The sequence below is a fragment of the Podarcis melisellensis genome, assembly GCF_964234715.1.
Source record: "Podarcis melisellensis genome assembly, chromosome: Z".
NCBI lineage: Eukaryota > Metazoa > Chordata > Lepidosauria > Squamata > Lacertidae > Podarcis > Podarcis melisellensis.
The window spans coordinates 47,295,452-47,318,434 of NC_138547.1; the positions used below are offsets into that span (position 1 = coordinate 47,295,452).

Below are 22,983 nucleotides of genomic sequence, written 5' to 3' on the forward strand. Positions count from 1 at the left end.
TTGGTATAGTAATTGCCTTAATAATCATCATCATAAAAGTCAATATTATCTCACTAAATTTTGAGAGTTCTTCGGGGTATTGACAGGCATGTGGGTAACGTGTGGGACAGTATTCATTCATTCATTCATTCAACTTTTAAAACACCCTTCATCCAAAGTAGATCCCCAAGTGGTCTGTTTTATTTATTTTTATTTATCTATACTGCCCTTCATCCAAGGATCAGAGGGTGGTTTACAATATAAAAACACAAAAATACACAACATAGTAACAAACACAATACCTACACCCCAGTTTAAAAGGCCATAGATTGTTTAATTAGGCAAAGGCCTGGGAGAAGAGGAATGTTTTCATCTGGAGCCTAAAGATATTTAATGATGAAGCCAACAAGGCTGGCTCGCTAGTGGGAGCATCCCACAAACAGGGTTTGGGTTGGTTTATATGGGGAAAAGTGGTTTTGCATTCCTGAGCCACTTAAGGCTTTATTGGTCAAAATCAGCACTTTGAATTGAGCTCAGAAACTATTTGCAGGATTGGTGCTATATGCTGAAACGTCTTCCTCCAGTGTAGAATCTGGCTACTGAATTCTGCACCAGCTGAAGATTCTGAACCATCTTCAGAGTCAGCCCCACATATCACGATAATCTAGCCTAGAAGTTACTAGAGCATTGAAGACAGACATTAGGCTATCCCTGTCATGATAGGGGCCCATGTCTAAGCCACCAACCAAAGCTGATGGTGCATTTGCTGTCCAGCTGCAGCAAATATGTTTCTTCCTCATCGGTCAATGCTGTAACCTTCCAACCGTTTGACTTCACCCCCAAAGGTGCACTTCTACATTGATTCCCGAAACAGACGGATGCCAGCAATAATCAGATGAATAGTGGCTTTCTCTGCTTTAGTTTGGTTAGTGATTAGCTACTACATTATTGCTATCTGGAAAAGAAATAGCACAACAAATGCAAGATAAAAATAAACCAGAACACTTCTAGTACAAAACACTTGTTGTATAAAACGTTACAGGAGTTCATTTAGGAAGTTACAGGATATACACATATGAAATGAAGCACAGTTTCACCCCCTTATTTTTCATTTATTTATTGCATCCCACCTTCTTCTTCAAGGAGCTTAAGGTTGTGTACATGGTTCGCCCCCTCCTCAATGTTGTGTTCATGGTAATCTCCACTAGGTCAGGCTGAGAGGCAGTGACTGGATCACCCAGTGAGCTTCATGGATGCATGGGGATTTGAACCCTGGTCTTCCAGGTCCTATTCTGACACTGTAACCACTAGCCACCCCAAAACCTTTGCAGGCAAAAAGCAGAATTGTGGGTGACTGCCCCCATAGCATCAAGATCATGTTTAATAATGAGCAAGCAGTTAAAAAACATATTCATTGGAGTTCATAACATATGGAAACTGCTGCACTGGCTACACCAGATCTTCACTGACTGGCAGGGGCCTGAGTTAGAAGCCTTTCTAACCCCTAACTTGAGATGGAAGAGACTCAAACCTATCACAGTTTAAGAACAGTCCAGTTTAAGAACGATTCGGTTTACAAACTCTGCAAAACCAGAAATAGTGTCTTGGTTTGAGAACTTTACCCCTGTCTAAGAAAGGAATCCGAATGGTGGAAGGATAACGGTGGTGGGAGGCCTCATTAGGGAAAGCGCACTTCAGTTTAAGAATGGTTTCAGTTTAAGAATGGACTTCGGAACGGATTAAGTTCAAAAACCAAGATAAGGTAAAGGTAAAGGTACCCCTCCCTGTACGGGCCAGTCTTGACAGACTCTAGGGTTGTGCGCTCATCTCACTCTATAGGCCGGGAGCCAGCGCTGTCCGCAGACACGTCCGGGTCACGTGGCCAGCGTGACAAGCTGTATCTGACGAGCCAGTGCAGCACACGGAACGCCGTTTACCTTCCCGCTAGTAAGCAGTCCCTATTTATCTACTTGCACCCGGGGGTGCTTTCGAACTGCTAGGTTGGCAGGCGCTGGGACCGAGCGACAGGAGCACACCCCACTGCAGGGATTCGAACCGCCGACCTTTCGATCAGCAAGTCCTAGGCTTTTACCCACAGCGCCACCCGTGTCCCCCCCAAAAAAAAACCAAGGTACCACTGTATATATGGCGGAACATGAGCTCTGCTGCTTAGCTATAACCATTCACAAACACCAGCTGTTCCCTGTTGGGATGAAATTCCTCTTTTGAAATATTCTGAAAACACAGTACTATCCAAAACATAGAATCATGGGATTGTAGCATTGCAAGGGGTCATCTGGTCCAGCCCTGGCAATACAGGGAGCTCAGCTAAAGCATCCATGACAGATGGCCATCCAACCTCTGCTGAAAAACCTCCTAGGAAGCAGAGTCCACAACCTACTAAGGGAGTGGTGATTACTTCTTTACCCAATATAGGGCTACTTAATATGTTTAAAACAACATTTTCTCCAACTGTTGAGTTCATGGACCCTTTGATGAGCTTATAAAGTTGCCAATGACCCCCCCCCCCAACACAAATTCTTAGGAATGCAAATGAAATGAAATTGGGGGGGGGTAAAAAAATATATGGTCAACATTAATCATCAATCATCATAAAATGTGAAAAATCAGGAAAACTGTGGTATGTTGAAATGCAATAAATAAAGATTAATATGGCATTAATGTGAATACAACATACAACTCTCCTAATCCCAACCATTGATCATGCTAGCTTGGCCTGATGGAAGCTGAAATTCCAGCAGCCATTTTAAGTTATCATTTATTTATTTATTTTATTTTATTTATTAAATTTGTATGCCACCCTTCACCTGAAAATCTTAGGGAAGTTCACAGCATAATGTGCTTGCTGTTATGAGGACTATTTAATTGCTTCATACTCTGTATGGTAATAATAATAATAATAATAATAATAATAATAATAATAATAATAATAATTTATTTATACCCCACCAATTTGGCTTGGTTTAACCAGCCACTCTGGGCAGCTTCCAACAAAATATTAAAATACAGTGGTCTGTTAAACATTAAAATATTCCCTAAACAGGGTTGCCTTCAGATGTCTTCTAAAAGTCTGGTATTTGTTTATTTCCTTGACATCTGGTGGGAGGGCGTTCCACAGGGCAGGTGCCACTACCGAGAAGGCCCTCTGTCTGGTTCCCTGTAACCTCACATCTCACAGTGAGGGAACCACCAGAAGGCCCTCGGCGCAGGACCTCAGTGTCCGGGCAGAACAATGGAGGTGGAGACGCTCCTTCAGGTATACTGGGCCAAAGCTGTTTAGGGCTTTAAAGGTCAGCACTAACACTTTGAATTGTGTTCGGAAACATACTGGGAGCCAATGTAGGTCTTTCAAGATCAGTGTTATGTGGTCTCGGCAGCCATTCCCAGTCGCCAGTCTAGCTGCCACATTCTCGATTAGTTGTAGTTACTGGGTCACCTTCAAAAGTAGCACCACAGAGAGCGCATTGCAGTAGTCCAAGCGAGGGATAACTAGAGCATGCACCACTCTGGCGAGACAGTCTGCAGGCAGGTAGGGTCTCAGCCTGCATACCAGATGGAGCTGATAAACAGCTGCCCTGGACACAGAATTGACCTGTACCTCCATGGGCAGCTGTGAGTCCAAAATGACTCCCAGGCTATGCACCTGGTACTTCAGGGACACAGTTACCCCATTCAGAACCAGGGAGTCCTCCACACCTGCCCACCCCCTGTCCCCCCAAAACAGTACTTCTGTCCTGTCAGGATTTAACCTCAATCTGTTAGTCCCCATCCATCCTCCAACTGCCTCCAGACACTCACACAGGGCCTTCACCGCTTTCACTGGTTCTGATTTGAAAGAGAGGTAGAGCTGGGTATCATCCGAATATTGATGAACACCCAACCCAAACCCCCTGATGATCTCTCCCAAAGGGTGCATGTAGATGTTGAAAAGCATGGGGAGAGGACAGAACCCTGAGGCACCCAACAAGTGAGAGCCCAGGGGTCTGAACACTCATCCCCCAACACCACTTTCTCGACACGGCCCAGGAGAAAGGAGCAGAACCATTGTATAACGGTGCCCCCAGCTCCCAGCCCCTCTAGACCAGTGTTTCCGAACCTTGGGCATCCAGCTGTTTTTGAACTACAGTTCCCATCATCCCTGACCACTGGTCTTGCTAGCTAGGGATGATGGGAGTTGTAGTCCAAAAACAGCTGGAGGCCCAAGGAAGGGAAACACTGCTCTAGACAGTCCAGAGGGATGTTATGGTTGATGGTATCAAAAGCCACTGAGAGATCCAACAGAACTAGGAAACAGCTCTCACCTTTGTCCCTAGCCCGCCAGAGATCATCTCCCAGCACGACCAAGGCAGTTTCAGTCCCATGATGAGGCCTGAATCCAGACTGGAAGGGATCCAAATGGTCCGCTTCTTCCAGGCATGTCTGGAGTTGTTCAGCAACCACTTGCTCTATCAGCTTGCCCAAGAATGGAATATTTGAGACTGGGTGATAGTTGGCCATATTGGCCAGGTCTAGAGATGTTTTTTTAAGAAGCGGTTTAATGACCACCTCTTTTCAGCAGGTCGGGGAAGGCTCCCTCACAGAAAGAAGCATTCACCACCCTGCGAAGCGCATCGCCTAGCCCTTCCCAGCTAGCTTTTATAAGCCAGGATGGGCAAGGATCAAGGAGACAGGTGGTTGGTTTCACTCATCCAAGCAGCCTGTCCACATCCTTGGAGGTAACAGATTGGAACTGATCCCACGCAACTTGACTAGACAGGACTCTAGCACTCTCCCGCCCCGGCCCTGTTTCCACGGTGGAGTCTACCTCTTTCCGAATCCGAGCAACTTTATCTGCAATAAACTTTGCAAAATCATTGCAGGAGATCATGTGGCCTGTACTGGGTCCCGATGGAGCAGTTGGTTCTGCTAAATTGTGAAGCACCTGAAAGGGTCTCCTGCTGCTGTTTTCTGCAGATGCAATAGAGGCGGTGAAGAAAGTCTTCTTTGCCGTCACCATCGCCACTTGGTAGGCTCAACATTGGGCTGTAACCGTATCCCGTCAGCTTCAGAATGAGCACCAGGTCTAAGGCATGTCCGCAACTATGCATTGGGCCAGACTCATTCAGGGACAGCCCCATGGTGGTCATGCTTTCCATGAAGTCCCGAGCGGCCCCTTGTAAGGTCGTGTCAGTGTGGATGTTAAAATCTCCTAGGACAACCAAGCTAGGTGTCTCCAGGAGAACATCCACCACGACTTGAAGCAGCTTGGGCAGGGAATCCTTGGTGCAGCGGGGAGGTCAGTGCACCGAAAGGAATCCTGTACTGCCTCTATTGCCCAACTTCCAGAACATGCACTCAGAAAACTGGGTCTTCCCAATAGGATGCCTGGCGCAAACTAATGACTTCCTAAAAATCACTGCAACCCACCACCCACCCACAAGGCCTGGGTTGCTGTGCGTAACAGAAACCTGGTGGACAAACAGCGACAATGACAGGCTGATCTACTTCCGGGTTGGCGCCTCCAGACAATGGCTGAATTCCTCTGATCGGGAGGCATTTGCTCTGTGGAAATTAGGGTCTGGCCGCCACGGCGAAGGCGGGGACCCACAAAAATCACAGGCGGGAGAAGCCTGTGAACGTGGGATTCGGCTGGCACCTTTTGTGCCTCCCCTACTCGCGGGGAAACCCGGATTTGGGGATCCGGAGCGACATGGGGTGAGTGGCGCGGTGCTTTGAATCGACTGCTTTTTTCACGGAGTGAAGCCGCATTGCTGTTGCTGGACAGCGCTGACTTTTTCCTGTGGACAATTTGATTTTAAAACAACTACCCGTGAGTAGAACAGAAAATTGGATTCTTAAACGTCTTAATTTGGCACCGAAACGGGGAGGTTTCAAACAGGAAGTCCGCCTTCCCCTTTTGTAAATAGACTGAAGCAAAGAGGCTGCAAGCTAAAGTCTTGGAAAGCCTTTAGTAAAGGATTAAACTTCCATCGGCTAAAATTATTAAACCCCCCTTGGAAGCAGGAGAAGAGGGGGAAATTTTGGATTGTGTAAGCCTGCAGGAGAGAATGAAGAAAGTCAATTTACCACCGCTCTGAACCTGGAAATGGGCTGCTAGTAAGACACGTTTTGGAAATGCTTATTGACTGTGAATAGATCGTTCGTTGACAGCTAGTTAAATAAGAGAAATACATTGTTTCCGTTGTCTCCTTCTGCGCTTAAAAAGGAGTAAAAGTAACTGAAAATTGAAACTAACTTTATTGTTTGAACTGTGCTTAAAAGGATTGATACAAATAGAAATTGTTTCCCCCTAGAGGAAGCCTTTGAAATTGTTACATGAGCTGAGCTGGGGGAATTCTCCAGCTGCAAGATAAAATACTGTGAGAATCTGGGACTGACCTTGGAGCGCTAAGAATGTTGACAGAAGAAGCCTTAGTGGTTGCATTATGTAAGATAAATAACTCACTGGAACAGCTCCATAAGAAGACGGATGTCATGACTATAAAAATTGATAACTTGGGACAAAAAATGACTAATTTGGGACAAAAAGGGAACATTATTACAGAAACTACTCAGGAACCGATACAGGGATCTACTTTGACAGGGCAAATTGGAGAAGGCAGGGGAGAAAGTTGTTGTGGATGAACCTAAAGCAGTACAAGTGGAGGGGGAGAGAGTCCCAGCCTTACAGATGCAATTTGATGATTATAAGTTGAGGCTATTTATGAGTGAATTTAGAGAAAGTCAGATTTTGAGGATTGGAGCCCTGTTTGGACTGGAAAAGGAAAGTTGGATAGATCCTTTCATGCAGGGATTTACTGACCTTTGGGACTTGGACTTGGGTCAGGAGGAGACTGGAGTTGTGGGGGCCTTCAGATTTGGAGGAACTTTGAAATATGTCCTGAAATATATTTTGAATTTTAGTTTTAATTATGGAGATTTGGCTGACCTGTCGAGAAGGAATAAAAACATTGCCAGGTGGGAATTTCCCCGAGATCCACTCTTCAGCTTCAAAGGAAGGAAAATAAGAATAAGATCAGAAGAAGACAAAGTAAAGTGCATGCATAAATATGCAGAAGACTCGCAGAAGGGACTTGGAAAAGAGTTAAGAGCCTCGGACAGAAGATCACCAGGTTGATGGACTACATGGAATTGACGGAAAAGACTGGCAGAATCTGAGACCAGGGAGAAGAGACGGTGGAAGAATATTGGAAAAAGTTGAAAGTTTATATATAGAAATAATGTAATATTAATGAGTGTTAGAAAAATGATGGAATGGAATTATATGGCTTTAGTAGAAATGTTACAATGAATTAAGAATTAATAAGTACTATAGTATTAATGGAAAATAAGGTTAAAATATGTTAAGATAACCATATGACAGAAAATGGAGAAAGATGGAAAGGATTTGCTGAAATAATAGAAAGGGAGGTGAAATAATAGAAAAAGGGAGGTGAGAGGAGGTCGATGAAACAAGGGAATGAAAGGGAGGATATTGAGATGGCATGATGTATGTTTTTAAATTGTTTTTGCTTTGTGTGTTTCTTTTGTTTAATGTGTTAATGTTGTGTACTGTCTATATATTGTATTGTATTGTTTTTTCTTTCTTTTTCTTTCTTTTTCTTTTTTCCCTTTTTGTAAGGTTTAAAAGTAATTTTTTTTTTTTAAAGGGATAGTCCTCAAAGAACGACTAAACCTGCCTCCTCGGTGATGACATGGTCTGGTCTTAGCGTAACTCCTCCTTCTACCCATGGTTTATTTTTTATGTATACCACTTACAAACACTAATGATTAAGCGACATATAAATGCTTTAGCTAAACGAACAATATCTGGAGGAGACCTTGTAAACTTCTTCCTTTCACTAGCATCCAAACCAGCATAGAGAGTGACACATTCCTGGGCAGCAGTACCAATAGAAATATCAAGGTGTGTGCTGCAAATGATGGGTGTGTCACACCTGGAGCCAGGGGTGGGGGTGGGATGTAAAACAGCACTGGATCCTAGTGGAACTTACACATTCCAGCTTGTCAATATCCTTCTTAGATTATGGCACTCAGAACTGGACACAGTATTCCAGGTGTGGTCTGACCAAGGCAGATTAGAGCAGCATTATGTCTTCCCTTGACCTGGACACTGTATTTCTGTTGATGCAGCCTAGAATAGTATCAGCTTTTTTTGCTGCTGCATCACACTGTTGACTCATGTGAAGGTTGTGGTTTCCCAAGACTCCAAGATCCTTTTCACCTGTACTACTGGAAAGCCAGATCTTCCCCATATTATATTTGTGCTGAGTAGCTTTGCAGAATGCCATGTTCTCCAGCAGTGGAAGTGCTGGTGCAGGGACAGCAAGTGGTGGCAATTCCAATTTTGCCTCAGGTGGCAAAATGGGAAGGGCTGCCTCTGGTTACTAGCCACTGGTCAGAAGCAGTAATGTTTGTGAATACTGGTTGAGCCTGCTTGAAAGTTTCCTGCAGGCAGGGGTGCCAACTTGAATAAAATATTGGGGGGGGGGCAGATAAGCCCTGTCCTGAATCATTGATAACGTGTTGCGGTGTACACACACCATCTGAATAGCAATGCCCACCAAATATTTTATGAGGGTGGGGATGACGAAGGGTCCTCGGACTCTTGGAATTGACTCCTATGCCTACAGGCATCTGGTACATGGCTAGATGGGTCACTTGCCTGCCTGTTCCAGCAAACGCTTCCTATCCTCTTGAAACACTCGCTTCGGGGTGCAGAAAGATAAGGGTTGCTGTGCTCTACCTCCACTGTCTGAGACAGTAACCTTCCTGAATGCGAGTTGCTGGAACCCTCAGGCGAAGAGAGCGCTGCTCCTGGGATCGGGTCCTCCCCATCAGAGCACCTGCTCGGCCACTATGAGAACAACATGCTGGACTACACACGGCGCTGCCTTCGGCGTGATCCAGGCTGTTTTGGGTTTTGAGAGCGGTGCAGAGGCCATGGAGAAGAACGGGTCTGCAGGTGGACCCCGCCCGCCTCCCAAGCCGCGCCACAGGCCGGGGCCGGCCTCCGCATCGGGCGGGCGGGGGCGACTCTGGTGGCGGCGCCGGGGAATGGGAATGGGACAGCTGGCCAGGGGGCGGGAGCTCGGAGGGCTTTCCTCCGGCCGGCCGCCGCCACCCCTCTCTTTCCTCAGAGGCCATGGCAGCGCCGGGGGCCGGGCAGATGCTCGAAGCCGCCGGTGCTGGGGCAGGATCGGAGCCGGCGGTGGCTGCTGAGGAGATAGATCTGTCTCTGGGTAGGTGCTGCTCTCCACACTCGTCGGGTGTTGGTTGGGTGTGTCCTAGCGTCTCGGGGACCCACCCCACCCCATGGACTTGCTCCGGAGCCGCATAGGCTTTATCCCCGCGGAACCAGATCCACTCTGGGTGCACTTCTCAAAGTTGGGGTGGAGGGGGCTGGTTCCAGGTGAGAACCGCCCCTCCTCCCCAAAAATATGCACTATATACCTTCCGTATATGGGGCGGGAGAGGCTGGCTATGAACCTCTCTGAGGCGCAGAAAATGTCCGGCCAGGGAAGGTTTGGCAAAGTTTGCAAATTCCTTGCAGCCTTCTTAGGTGCCCAAAGTTGGGTCCCCACGGGGTCTATACCTATGCCATTCCTGATTCCACAGGCCAATTGGCTTAGTTGAACCCAAGTGGGGTCTTTTCCCCCATCTTCTGCTTGACACCCCCCCCCCCCACCTGCAACTTCCTCTCCTTTTCCCGTTTCTCAGTAAATCCCTGTCCTTTCACCATGGACAGCCTATGGAAAAGCAGATGGCTCAGTGTGGACTGGTTGTCTGTAGCTAAGTCTTACTCAGAGTAGACCAATTGAAATTAATGACCCTTACTTAGCCATTCTAATTAATTTCAGTGTGTTTACTCTGGGTATATCTAGATGCAGCCTGTTAGGTTCAAATCACAGCTACATTTTGGCTCACCTCACCATACCCCACAGCAGTTTTTCCAAGCTCAAAACCCCACAGTCCAGCACGGACATGATAAACTGGCCCTCTCCAAAAATAGAAGCTTGATGTGATGCTTGGTCTATTTATGGCATTGACGGGCAATGCAAATCATCATTTCCTTGGCACAAGATCTGTTCGTGCAAACAAACATCACACTCATTTATTCAGTCAGTGATCTGGAAATATGCCGTCCAACAGAATTACAATGAAAGAAAGAGGAAAATCTGTCCACTCTCTCTTGGCTTGCCTGGCTAATTTGCCTCCCTAAAGCCCCCTCTGAAAATAGGAATGCTGGAAATGTGCTCTCTGTTATTCAGGGTTGGCATTTGGGCATCCACTGTTATTTAATCAGACTTAACTTAATAACCAGCACCCAGTATTTAATGATTCCCTCTCTGACGTTGAGTATTGGGAGTTTATGTTTGATACTATTACTGAAAACCAATTCCTGGCTTCCTCTCATCCCCACACCCCAAGCTGAAGGATAGACAGCTTCCTTCATTTTTTCCCCTTGAAGGACTTGCTTTTTTGGGGGGGGGTCTCTTCTGAATACTTTCAAACTTTCTTGAATGGTGGTAATTATTCACTTCAAGGATCATGCTTGGCTCGATGGCAGAGTAGCTGCTTTGCATGCAGAAGATCCCAGGTATCAATCTCTGATGGCATCTCCAGGTAGGGCTAGGAAATTCTGCCTTTACCCTGGAGTGAGAGTTCCCATCAGTGTTGACAATACTCAGCTAAAAGAATCAGTGGTCTGGCTCAGTACAAGGCAGCTTCTTCCTATGCTTCTATGATTATGCAAATCAACTCAGTTCTCCAGGCAAGGAGCCCTTGCGTTCAGAGTAAAGCCATACTGATCGCTTCTATATTGGTTAGACAATGCTATTAATACAGCTCAGAAATTGCCATGCCTGCTCAGTTTGTTGCTCACTCTGCTATCCTTGCCTCATTTAATGCAATACATTTTCCCTAGTTGAATTAAAAGAAAATTGTGCTCGCTTCGGCAGCACATATACTAAAATTGGAACGAATTAAAAGAAAATCAACCCTAAGATAAATCCAGATTAAAACATATGCCAACACGTTACATATTTGGATTAGGTTGTCTAAACAAAAATATTTTTAGCAGGTGCTGAAGAGTATAGTGAAGGCGCCTGCTTGATATGAGCAGGCAGGGAGTTCCAAACTGTAGAGGCTGCAACACAAAAATATGCATTTCTTACAAATGCAGAATTGGTATTATGTGGCACCTGTAATGGTGCCAGTTCTGCAGGTCAAAGAGGCCAACTGGGCACATATTGCAGATAAACTGGTCCCAAGTTATTAAGGGCAACTGGAAACTACCCTCTGTTTTGGAATTCTGTTTTGGAATACTTAGAATACTTGGGATCCCATAGAGCAGTATTCTATGCCACACTCTCCTTGCCCCACATACTGAGGGTTAGCTTTCCATCCTCTTGTGTTAAAATGCTGGGAGGCCAACATGAAACAAAAGAGAAGATTTCCTTGACGTATTCTGTGTGTGTTGGTTTCCCTAATTTAGATGATATCATAAAGCGCAACAAGAAAGGCCAGACAAATGCAAAGGAAAACAGATGGAAGCAACCGCTCAAGAACTGGAATCCAGCCTATAGCAACAGAAGACGTCGATTCTGGGGCTGGGTACCAAGGAACCTGCAAGGTATGTGTGAGAAGCAATAACAGGAAGAGAAGGTTTGGGAGTTGGCAAAATTCCGGAAATAAGTTGGTAGGGCTTTTTGTAACGGTTGGCATCCTGAGATATCAACCCCTCCTTCAGCTTCATGCAAGTACCTTTAGCTAGGGGTGACCAGAGGAGGATACATAAATTGAACATTAAAATGAATATTAAATAATGAATGAATGAATATTAAAATGAAAATAATGAACATAAAAAGAGACAAAACGTTTAAGTGATTTATAGCATGAACTGGCTCCCAGTATGACTTGAACACAGCTCTTTCAAACTGAGCACAGAACTAGGAATACAGCACAACAAAGAATCTCCTCCTTTCATGGTTAATGGGCCTTTGATGAAGTGGGAAAATAATCTATCAAGGTCGGGATCAGTAGTGTTGTGGGAGAACAAGGATCTGCAGAGGAGGGATGCTCCTGAATTGAGATAGGCTTTTCATGTTGGAGATAGACAGATGGGGCTTGTCAACCTGGGACAAGCCATCTAGGAAAAGGAAAACTCTGATCCTAAACATCATCATCATCATTATTAAAGTTTGTATACTGCCCTGTACCCGCAGATCTCGGGGAGGTTCACAAAAACAAAGACAACCCAATAACCCCCCTCCCTTCCATAACATATTTTAAAAGGGCATCAGATGTCAATCAGCCAAAGGCCTGGTTGAAGAGGAACATTTTTGTCTGGTACCTAAAGGTGCATAATAAAGATGCCAGCTTGACCTCCCTGGGGAGAGCATTCCACAAGTGGGGATCCACTGCAGAAAAAGCTCATTCTCAAGTTGCCACCCTCCGGACCTCTCATGGAGGAGGCACACAAGGAAGGGTCTCAGATGATGATTGCAAGGTCTGGATAGGTTCATATGGAGAGAGGCGGTCCCTGAGTTATTGCAGTCCTGAGCTATTTAAGGCTTTATAGATTAAAAAAACAGCATTTGAATTGGGAATAGAAACTAGGTGGTAGCCAGTGCAGTTGGACCAGGATCCAACTTCAACCAGGCCTCTGGCTGATTTATATTCTACAGCCTTTTAAATGTGTTTGTGTGGGGAGGTGCTATTGTTTTCTTGTTTTTATTTTAACTATTTATTGTGCTTTTACCTTGTGAACAGCCCTGAGATCTTTTGATGAAGAGTGATATATTATTATTAACAATGCAATAGCAAAAGTGCAGGTAATCTCACATACTCATCCCCCTTTGGAGGAAGGGGCAGGGGAGAGTCAGATGTGGCAAATAGCAGAGAAACATTGTTTTTAATTATAAATTGTTGACACCTGAGGATTGACGAGGAATCACATTCTGCATGGTGTGTCTCTTTAGGACCCAGCAGGTTCAGAGGAGAGTTTCAAAAGCAGCAGAATTACAGGAAGCCTTTCTGGAATGGGGTGACCAGTCCCAGGAGGAGAGCAGCCCTTGGGCCAAAAGGCATGAGCCCCCTAAATCGGCCCAGCTCAGCTCAACAGGTAGGACTATGGCAATCTTTGCCAACTGATACCCTCCCAGGAGTTTTGGACGGCAGCTCCTATAAACCCAGACAGCACAGGATGGATGGGAGTTGTAGTCGACAACATTTGGCGGACTCCAGGATGAGGAAGGCTGGGCTTCGACAGCTGTTCCCCTGCCCATGATGCTTTATGTTCAAGAAGCCAATCCTGAGGCAAACTGTGCTAATTTATAGGTGCAGCAGGAAGATGCTACCTTGGTTGGGAGCAGGGATGGCACAACACCCAGTACCCAGCAGAGGGATCCCACAAGGGTCAATCGCTTTCAAAGGGCAGGGGCTGCTCCACCAACCGCCCAAAGGTAAGGAAGCTTGGTTTTGGGAGGAGTAGACTTCTGTGCCGGGGGGGGGGGGCAAACCTGAATAAAATATTGGAGTGGGGAGGTAAGCCCTACTCTGCCCCACTGATCACAAAACGCAGCACATGCACACCAGTTGAATGGCAATGCCCATCAACTTTTGGGGGGAGGGGGCGATCCCCTCAAATATTTTATTGGAGGAGCCAGAGGGACCTCAACCCCTAGGAGCTGGCTCCTATGCTTCCCTGTTCCCACAAAAGTGTGTGTGTGTGACTGCAGGCCACTTTGCAGGACACGGTGTCAGTTTTCGCCTCCCAATCCTGGGGAATCTGAACATTTGCAAAATCAAGTAGCAAATGGCTGGACAATTTTTCAACTGAGATTCCAAATTCAGCAAATATATTTTTATATGTTTGGGGAGGGGGTCAGGATCCAGATCACCCTGCCACCTACTTGGACACAACGTCATCGCCTTGTAACGTAGAAGAACAGGAGCCAGAGTTTTGTGTGGGAATTTGGCTGATGCTGGAAGCTGAACTGTAAGGCTGTGATTTGCCTGGAACCCCAATGGGGAAGAAAGACCTGCTGGGGTGTGAGTGCTCTGAGCCCTCTGTCCTATGCTTTGTAAATGTAGCCATACTTACTAAAGACACCACAGCCTACTCTGACCTTCATTCCCTAGAAACGGAGCCCTGCGTAAGCACAATCACTCACAGAGTCTCACCACTTGGAGACTGGCATATCTACCACAGTATCTATGGCTTGAGTGTGCACAGAAATTTGTGTTAATATAGGGTCCTTTTATTTCCCCTCAGTAACCAGCCTTTCCAGCTAAACCGAAGACCAGCTTTCTTCCAGAGGCAATCCAGATTCAACTTCAACCGAAGGGTGAGTTCTTCATTGTCTTTTATATCATGCTTTTGAATTATGGTGCTGGAGGAGACTCTTGAGAGTCCCATGGACTGCAAGAAGATCAAACCTCTCTATTCTGAAGGAAATCAGCCCTGGGCGCTCACTGGAAGGACAGATCCTGAAGGTGAGGCTCCAGTACTTTGGCCACCTCATGAGAAGAGAAGACTCCCTGGAAAAGACCCTGATGTTGGGAAAGATGGAGGGCACAAGGAGAAGGGGACGGCAGAGGACAAGATGGTTGGACAGTGTTCTCGAAGCTACCAGCAGGAGTTTGACAGTGGAAGACAGGAGTGCCTGGTGTGCTCTGGTCCATGGGGTCACAAAGAGTCGGACATGACTAAATGACTAAACAACAACAACAACTATTTTTTTCCCCATCTGTACCCCAACCATTTATCCAAGGAGCTTAAAGTCGTTTACATCGTCACTATTGGGAAGACCTCTCTGAGTGCATGACTAAACAACAACAACAACTATTTTTTTCCCCATCTGTACCCCAACCATTTCTCCAAGGAGCTTAAAGTCGTTTACATCGTCACTATTGGGAAGACCTCTCTGAGTGCATGGTCTGGAAGTTGGGCAATAGGGGCAGTACAGGATTCCTTTTGGTGTACCAACCTCCCCACTGTGCCAAGGATTCCCTGCCCGAGCTGCTTCAAGTCATACCAGATGTTCTCCTGGAGACACCTAGTTTAGTTGTCTTAGGGGATTTTAACATCCATGCCAACACAACCTTACAAGGGGCCAGTCAGGATTTTGTGGAAAGCATGGCCTCCATGGGGCTGTCCCTGAATAAGTTTGCCCCAACTCATAGTCACGGACATGCCTTAGACCTGGTGTTCACCTCTAGTGACGTGGGTGATCGGACAGTAAGTAAAAGTGAAACAAAAGAAGTGCCATGGTCAGATCACTTCCTAGTGCAACTGGACTTCTCTGCGACCCTTCCCCTCTGCAGGGAGGTGGGACCGATTTGGACGGTCCGCCCCTGCCACTTAATGGATCCAATTGGCTTTCAGAGAGTGGTAGGGGATGTTTTATCCCATGTTGATGGCTTCTCAGCTGATTCCCTGGTGGATTCCCTGGTGGAATGCGGAGTTAACCAGGGCTATCAACTCTCTGGCTCCGAATGCCCTCTCCAATTGCATGGAGCCCGGACAGTCCTGTGGTTATCTCCAGAGCTGAGGGCGAGGAAACAATCACTGAGACGGCTAGAGTGCCAGTGGCAGAAAATTCATTCTGAATTGGACTGGACATGGGTCAGAGCTCAACGTCAAGTCTACCAAGTGGCAACGGTGACGGCAAAGAGGAACTTCTTCACCGCCTCTATTGCATCTGCAGAAAACAGCAGCAGGAGACTCTTTCAGGTGCTTCACAATCTATCAGAACCACCTTTGTCACCAGGGCCTGGTGGACCCCAAGATCTCCTGCAATGCTTTTGCATAGCTCAGATATGGGAAGAGGTAGATTCCACCATGGGAGCAGGGCTGGGGCGGGAGAGTGCTAGAGTCCTTTCTAGTCAAGTTGCATGGGATCAATTCCAATCTGTTACCTCCAAGGATATGGACAGGCTGCTTGGATGAGTGAAACCAACCTTGATCCTTGCCCATCCTGGCTTATAAAAGCTAGCCGGGAAGGACTGGGTGATGGGCTTCGTGGGGTGGTGAATGCTTCCCTCGGTGACGGAGCCTTCCCAGACCTGCTGAAAGAGGTGGTCATTAAACCACTTCTTAAAAAAAATCTCTAGACCTGGCCAATATGGCCAACTATCACCCAGTGTCAAATCTTCCATTCTTGGGCAAGGTGATAGAGCGAGCGGTTGCTGAACAACTCCAGGCACACCTGGAAGAAACAGACCATTTGGATCCCTTCCAGTCGGGATTCAGGCCTCACCATGGGACTGAAATTGCCTTGGTCGTGCTGGGCGATGATCTCTGGCGGGCTAGGGACAAAGGTGAGAGCTGTTTCCTAGTTCTGTTGGATCTCTCAGTGGCTTTTGATACCATCAACCATAACATCCTTCTGGACTGTCTAGAGGGGCTGGGAGCTGGGGGCACTGTTATACGGTGGTTCCTCTCCTTTCTCCTGGGCTCTGTCAAGAAAGTGGTGTTGGGGGATGAGTGTTCAGATCCCTGAGCTCTCACTTGTTGGGTGCCTCAGGGTTCTGTCCTCTCCCTCAACTTTTCAACATCTACATACACCCTTTGGGAGAGATCATCAGGGGGTTTGGGTTGGGTGTTCATCAATATTTGGATGATACCCAGCTCTACCTCTCTTTCAAATCAGAACCAGTGAAAGCGGTGAAGGCCCTGTGTGAGTGTCTGGAGGCAGATGGAGGATGGATGGGGGCTGAGGTTAAATCCTGACAGGACAGAAGTACTGTTTTGGGGGGACAGGGGGCGGGCAGGTGTGGAGGACTCCCTGGTTCTGAATGGGGTAACTGTGCCCCTGAAATACCAGGTGCATAGCCTGGGAGTCATTTTGGACTCACAGTTATCCATGGAGGCACAGGTCAATTTTGTGTCCAGGACAGCTGTTTATCAGCTCCATCTGGTATGCAGGCTGAGACCCTTCCTGCCTGCAGACTGTCTCGCCTGAGTGGTGCATGCTCTAGTTATCTCCCGCTTGGACTACTGCAATGTGCTCTATGTGGTGCTACTTTTGAAGGTGACCCGGAAACTACAACTAATCTAGAATGTGGCAGCTAGACTGGTGACTGGGAGTGGCCGCCGAGACCACATAACACCGGTCTTGAAAGACCTACTTTGGCTCCCAGTATGTTTCCGAACACAATTCAAAGTGTTGGTGCTGACCTTTAAAGCCCTAAACAGCTTTGGCCCAGTATACCTGAAGGAGCGTCTCCACCCCCATCGTTCTGCCCGTACATTGAGGTCCTGCGCCGAGGGCCTTCTGGCGGTTCCCTCATTGCGAGATGTGAGGTTACAGGGAACCAGACAGAGGGCCTTCTCGGTAGTGGCACCTGCCCTGTGGAATGCCCTCCTGCCAGATGTCAAGGAAATAAACATATATCAGACTTTTAGAGGACATCTGAAGGCAGCCCTGTTTAGGGAAGTTTTTAATGTGTGACATTTTAATGTATTTTTAATATTTGTTGGAAGCCGCCCAGAGTGGCTGGGGAAACCCAGCCAGATGGGTGTGGTATTATCATTATCACCATCCCTTCCCCTCCTCATTCAATCTCAACAACAACCCTGGCCACCCCCTCAGCTTCATGGCTGATGCTGGTCTCCTGGGTCTCAACCTGACACTCTCACCTCTACACCACATTGGCTCTCAGTGATCCAGTGAGGGATGTGTTGCCGTTGCCCTCTGGCTTCAGTTGGCCCTGCAACCCATTCTTAAAGGGGCAACTGTAAGACTGACCGGATTTAAAATTGCATTTTGTTTTCCCTAAGTAGTCACAGTATTCTACAAACATTTTCTGTGTAATACTTACAACAATCATGTAAGACAGAGGAGAGGATCTTAAATAGTTTTTAACAAATGTGGTTTCTTACTGATAATTTTATTACTTTATTCTTTTTGTAATCTGTTTAGAGGTTCTAAGATTTTGCAAAATAAACAAGGAATCCACTTTAAGCTACAGTCTGTGGAGAGCTTTGATCCATACTGTGGAACTAAGTCTCCTTGCTTTGGTAGTTTTGGTTTCTGTCATGCTTGTTGTTCTCTTCCTTCTTACAGCAAACAAAGTACAATGTGGAGGGGAAGCCTTTAAAGAGGAGGAGGTAAGTTGTGGAAATAACCCCCCTTTTCTGAAGGAAGAAAAAGCAGTGGTGGAGGAGAGAAAGTAAGGACTGGCAATATGCCTTCTTGGCATAACCAGAGCACCTGCTCTGTTTTCCCCCAGGTGGGAGGTTCTAGGGTTGCACTGACCTTACTTTGTAGGAGAATTGTAGAGGGCACCTCAGTTGGATCTTGATGAGTGTCTGACCTTTGGAGCCTTCTCAACCTCCTCCAACGCTGTGCTCCATTCATTCCAGTCCTGCTGCTGCTCCTGCTGCTAGGAGTCTGGTTCTTTGCTTCCTCTCCCTGTCTCTCTTTCTCTAGGTGGCAGCCAGAACCCAATCCTGGAGGTGTGCTGACCGTTTCTGTGTCTAACCCCCAAGCAAGTCAAGCAAGCATGTACGTTATGTTGCCTTGAGTGAAAACAATGCCCTCACCTTCCTGCTCTATCACTCTTTCTTTCTTTCTTTCTTTCTTTCTTTCTTTCTTTCTTTCTTTCTTTCTTTCTTTCTTTCTTTCTTTCTTTCTTTCTTTCTTTCTTTCCTTCCTTCCTTCCTTCCTTCCTTCCTTCCTTCCTTCCTTCCTTCCTTCTTTCCTTCCTTCCTTCCTTCCTTCCTTCCTTCCTTCCTTCCTTCCTTCCTTCCTTCCTTCCTTTTGTGCATCTCCTTCCTTCCTTTTGTGCACCTATTGTGCATCTCACCTTCCTGCTCTATCACCCTTTCTTTCTTTCTTTCTTTCTTTCTTTCTTTCTTTCTTTCTTTCTTTCTTTCTTTCTTTCTTTCCTTCCTTCCTTCCTTCCTTCCTTCCTTCCTTCCTTCCTTCCTTCCTTCCTTCCTTCTTTCTTTCTTTCTTTCTTTCTTTCACACATTTATCTCCCTCCTTTCCCCCAAGCTGCTCAAGGTGGTATGCAGAGTCCACCCCTCCCCCACGCACACACATTTTATGGTCATACAACAACCCTGTGAGGTTGGTTGGGCTGAGAGTGATCCCAGCAAGCTTCCTGGCTGAGTGGGGGCTTGTACCCTGGTCTCCCAGTTCCTAGCACAGTACTCCAACAACTGTGCCACACTGGCCCTCGCTTTGGATTTCTGGCCCACCAGGCCTGTGACACTTGCAGCCAGCTCCCCTTTCAGAGCCAGGGGCATAGGCAAGGGGGGGGACAAAATTAGCTAGAAATATGTCCATAAATATGTCGATAAATAAATAAAAATATTGATTATTGCCTCATAAGGAAAGGTTTTTACTAGAGGGTGAATTGAATTGAGGGGGGGCTGGAGGAGAGAAGGAAAGAAGAGCTAACTTGTCCGTAGGTAGAGGGCGCAATCTGGATGGTTCTGCCAGGAGTGCAAGATCACCTAGCTACGCCTCTGCGCCTCTGGACCAATTCAGGGGTGGATAGTGCTCATTGGGACTGGTAGGGTGGAAGGCAAAGAGGCCAACAGTAGGTGGCACCAGAGCCAAGGAGTGGCAGAGCCAATGTGTTCCGTGCCTGAGATGGAGTGGGAAGGGGCTGGCAGCCCTCATGGACTGGCCAGAATCCACTGGGCAAATGCTCATCTTCCAGAGAGTGGGTTTTCTGCCCTCAAAGTACAGAACTTCTGCTGTTGCTCTCTCAGAAACCGTGCCCAGGTGGGATGTTTCATTTTTCTTAGCTGCTTGATTCCTGAGGAAGTTGTAGGTGATGCAACTCCAGCATCTCTGACTTGGGAAGGTTTGGGAGATTAACAAATTCCACCCTTCTTCCATGGAAAGAAGGCATCTTTATATTCTGCGTGCATTTCACAGGCCAGGAGCCAAGCACCCCTTCCCGAGGGGGAGAAGAGGCCCAGAAAAGATGAGCCGTTCCCAGCCCAAAGGTGTTCCCCTGAGATTCAACTTCCGGGCTATGGCTAACCAGGTTAGGAGCAGGAATATTGGGAGGCTTTTGGAGTAGGAATATTGGAAGCGGGAAGGAACTGATGTCATCTGCCAGAGAAGCTGGCTAATTGAAGGGAATGAGGTGATAACAAGGCTTTCACATCTTAACTCTTGTTTGTAACCAGGATAGAGGGAGGGACACGGCTGGTGCAGTGGGTTAAACCATTGAGCCTAGGACTTGCCGATCAGAAGATTGGCGGTTCTAATCCCTGCGACGGGGTGAGCTTCCGTTGCTTGGTCTCAGCTCCTGCCAACCTAGCAGTTTGAAAACACATCAAAGTGCAAGTAGATAAATAGGTCCCGCTCCGGCAGGAAGGTAAACGGCATTTCCATGCGCTGCTCTGGTTCGCCAGAAGCGGCTTAGTCCTGCTGGCCACATGACCCGGAAGCTGTACACCGGCTCCCTCAGCCAATAAAGCGAGATGAGCACCGCAACCCCAGAGTCGGTCACGACTGGACCTAATGGTCAGGGGTCCCTTTACCTTTACCTTAGGATAGAGGGAGGTCTTTTTTCGGGTTCCTACGTCAAACCAGCAGTTTAAATGGCAACACTCCTTTGCAAGATTGTCTGCCTTTTTAATTGTTTGTCCGCCTTTTTAATTGTTTGTAATCAAGAAAATTATAAGTTGATGAAGAAAGTGATCAAGAAAATGATAAGTTGCCACTGCCAAAGCATTGTATGCCATCTGGCTGAAGACTTTTTGTTAAAGTTCAATTGTGCTAAAAGTTGAACCTATGCTGGGGGTGCGGTAGGGGGTGTTCATGTGGCCACCTCTAGCCACCTGCAGAACTTAGGAGTGGGGAGGAAAGCCCTGTTCTTACATTCTGAGCTTTCTCATGCTTCAGAGGACCCACATAATGGTGCCCTGGGGGGCGGTACTAAAGAGTTCAGTTTAACCTGGAAATTAGCCAAGCTTCCCCCCAATTCTGGGGACATTAGCTTGTCTCCCTTCCAGTCCAACCCCCAGCTTGAACTGAGGTTGGGTGGACTCCTCATCTCTTAACTCCTGGGCTTCAAAATATAGAAGGTGGGTTTTGTACCCTATGACACATGCCCTCAAGGAAACCATTCCTGCACATCAGAATCTCTAGGTTTTGTGTTATAACCTTGCCATGGGCAGCTTCGTGCAGGAATGTTTGAGTGTGATGGATTTTTCTCACTTAAGAGCAGGGTGTGTTTAAGCTGAAGGTCGCCAGGAACTCACATGAAGATTGTGGTCATACATGTGTTGTCTCCAAAGCAAATCTATCAGTGTTCAGCAGAGCTGTGTATTCACCATTCCACCCCCTCCAAAGAATAACAAGAACCTTAGTTTTCCTTTCACAGTGCTACAGTTCCCAGCACCCTTAACAAATTGTTCTCAGGACTTTTTGGTTGTGGGTGGGTGGGAGGAGATGTGCTTTAAATGTGCTGTGTGCTGACATATCCCAGCACATGTGTGTGGGGATTCAAGACTAACTCGTATGTTTTTCTTCCTTAGACGAGCTTGACGTTGAACGAAAGGTTCTCTGGGTTGAGGAACACACGCCATTTCACAGCGAAGCAGAACACAGGCCGAATGGTCACTCTGCCATTGCATTCGGTGAAGTCAGACTGGCTTTGCAAAGGAGCTTGCCCCTAAACCCAGTTGGTTGGTTGCCTGCCTCTGTCTGGGTGGCAGCTTGACATCCCAAAACACAAAGAGACAGCCCCATGCAACCTCACACTCAAAGATTTCTGCCCATGCTTCAGACATGCAGCCCTAAGAGCAGCTCTGACTCCCACTCTAGGCCCCTCTGCCCCAGACTTCCTCCTGATGTAGCCTACCATCTGATCCAGCTTTGAGGTGTGATTCCGTATGGCTGCTAGTACAGTTGTGTTTTTGCCGGAGAGCCATGTGGTAAGGAAGATCTCCAAGCAAGCTTCATAGGGGCCCTCTTTAATCCTCAGATGTGCCCACAAAGGCATGATCCAGCACCCTCATGCCACAGCTGCCTCTGGAGTGACCCTCCCTCCAGTAAGAGGCATGCCTCACAGCTGAGTGCCTGGTTGTTTGTGTAGTGTGGGGGCAGGGAATCTTGTGGGCTCCCAGATATTGCCAGATCCAATGGCCTTCTGCCCCAGCCAGCATGGCCGACCGTCATGGGTGATGGAATCCAACAACATCTAGAGGGTCACAGAATTCCCCACCCCTGGTCTAGTGAATTTGAGGTTCTTGGTTTCTCTCCCTCTGCCCCCTTTTGCCTGGAAAAGCACTTTGACAGATTCCTTTTGATGATTTGGGTGTGACAAGCTGTAACAGCGTGCTGAATAAAACAACTTTTAGAAGCTGAAACACTGGGCTGTTTTGTTTTCTAATAAAAATATTCACTATGGAGTTCACAGGCACAAAACACAATGTTGATATCATCCAGGAAATGGGTTTCACTTGGAGTGCATGGGTTGCATTAGAGCATGTTGTGTGGGATAACCAGTCTCGTATAACCAACATCTCATATAACAACATGCTTCAGTCTAATTAATGCTGGAAGGGGTTAACATCATAGAGTAAGCTGTCCTGCCATCTTAGCCATGTCACTTCCCCTTACCTTGGGAGGAAATAGGTAATCAAGGCTATTGTCCCCCCACCCCTGGTCTACCTGAAAAACTCAGTGTGTGGAGACAGTTGAGCTAGTTGCTCCAGCTCAACCACATGGCTCTCACCAGACACTCTGGAGCTCCTATACCAATAATCTTTTGGAGGGATTTAGATAAGTAGGAGAAGATACTTTAATTAGCCATTATCCTTCCTCTTTCTCATTTGTGTGAGAATGCAAATGATCTGTTTCAACATAGTTAAATATCACCATGCAGTTTACCTCTAGAAGCTGTGAGGACAAACCTGCACAATCTTCTAGAACAAGGCGGCCCAACTCTTCATACCAAGTGGGTCTCAAGATGAGAGTGCATGATGGATCTCGTCTCCAGTTC

The 22,983-nt window shown here is 46.9% G+C and overlaps 1 protein-coding gene across 1 annotated transcript; it reads left to right on the plus strand.

Annotated features, from left to right (window-relative positions):
• The first annotated feature begins 9,073 nt into the window (after positions 1 to 9,073).
• LOC309361795 (UAP56-interacting factor-like) lies at positions 9,074 to 22,348 on the plus strand. The gene is made up of 9 exons (XM_081897007.1): positions 9,074 to 9,242; positions 11,498 to 11,635; positions 12,984 to 13,126; positions 13,342 to 13,466; positions 14,279 to 14,351; positions 18,075 to 18,118; positions 18,441 to 18,515; positions 19,902 to 20,013; positions 21,515 to 22,348. Exons 1-9 carry the CDS (start codon positions 9,146 to 9,148, stop codon positions 21,653 to 21,655), a joined length of 948 nt encoding a protein of 315 aa, XP_081753133.1. The 5' UTR covers positions 9,074 to 9,145; the 3' UTR covers positions 21,656 to 22,348.
• Positions 22,349 to 22,983: the final 635 nt, after the last annotated feature.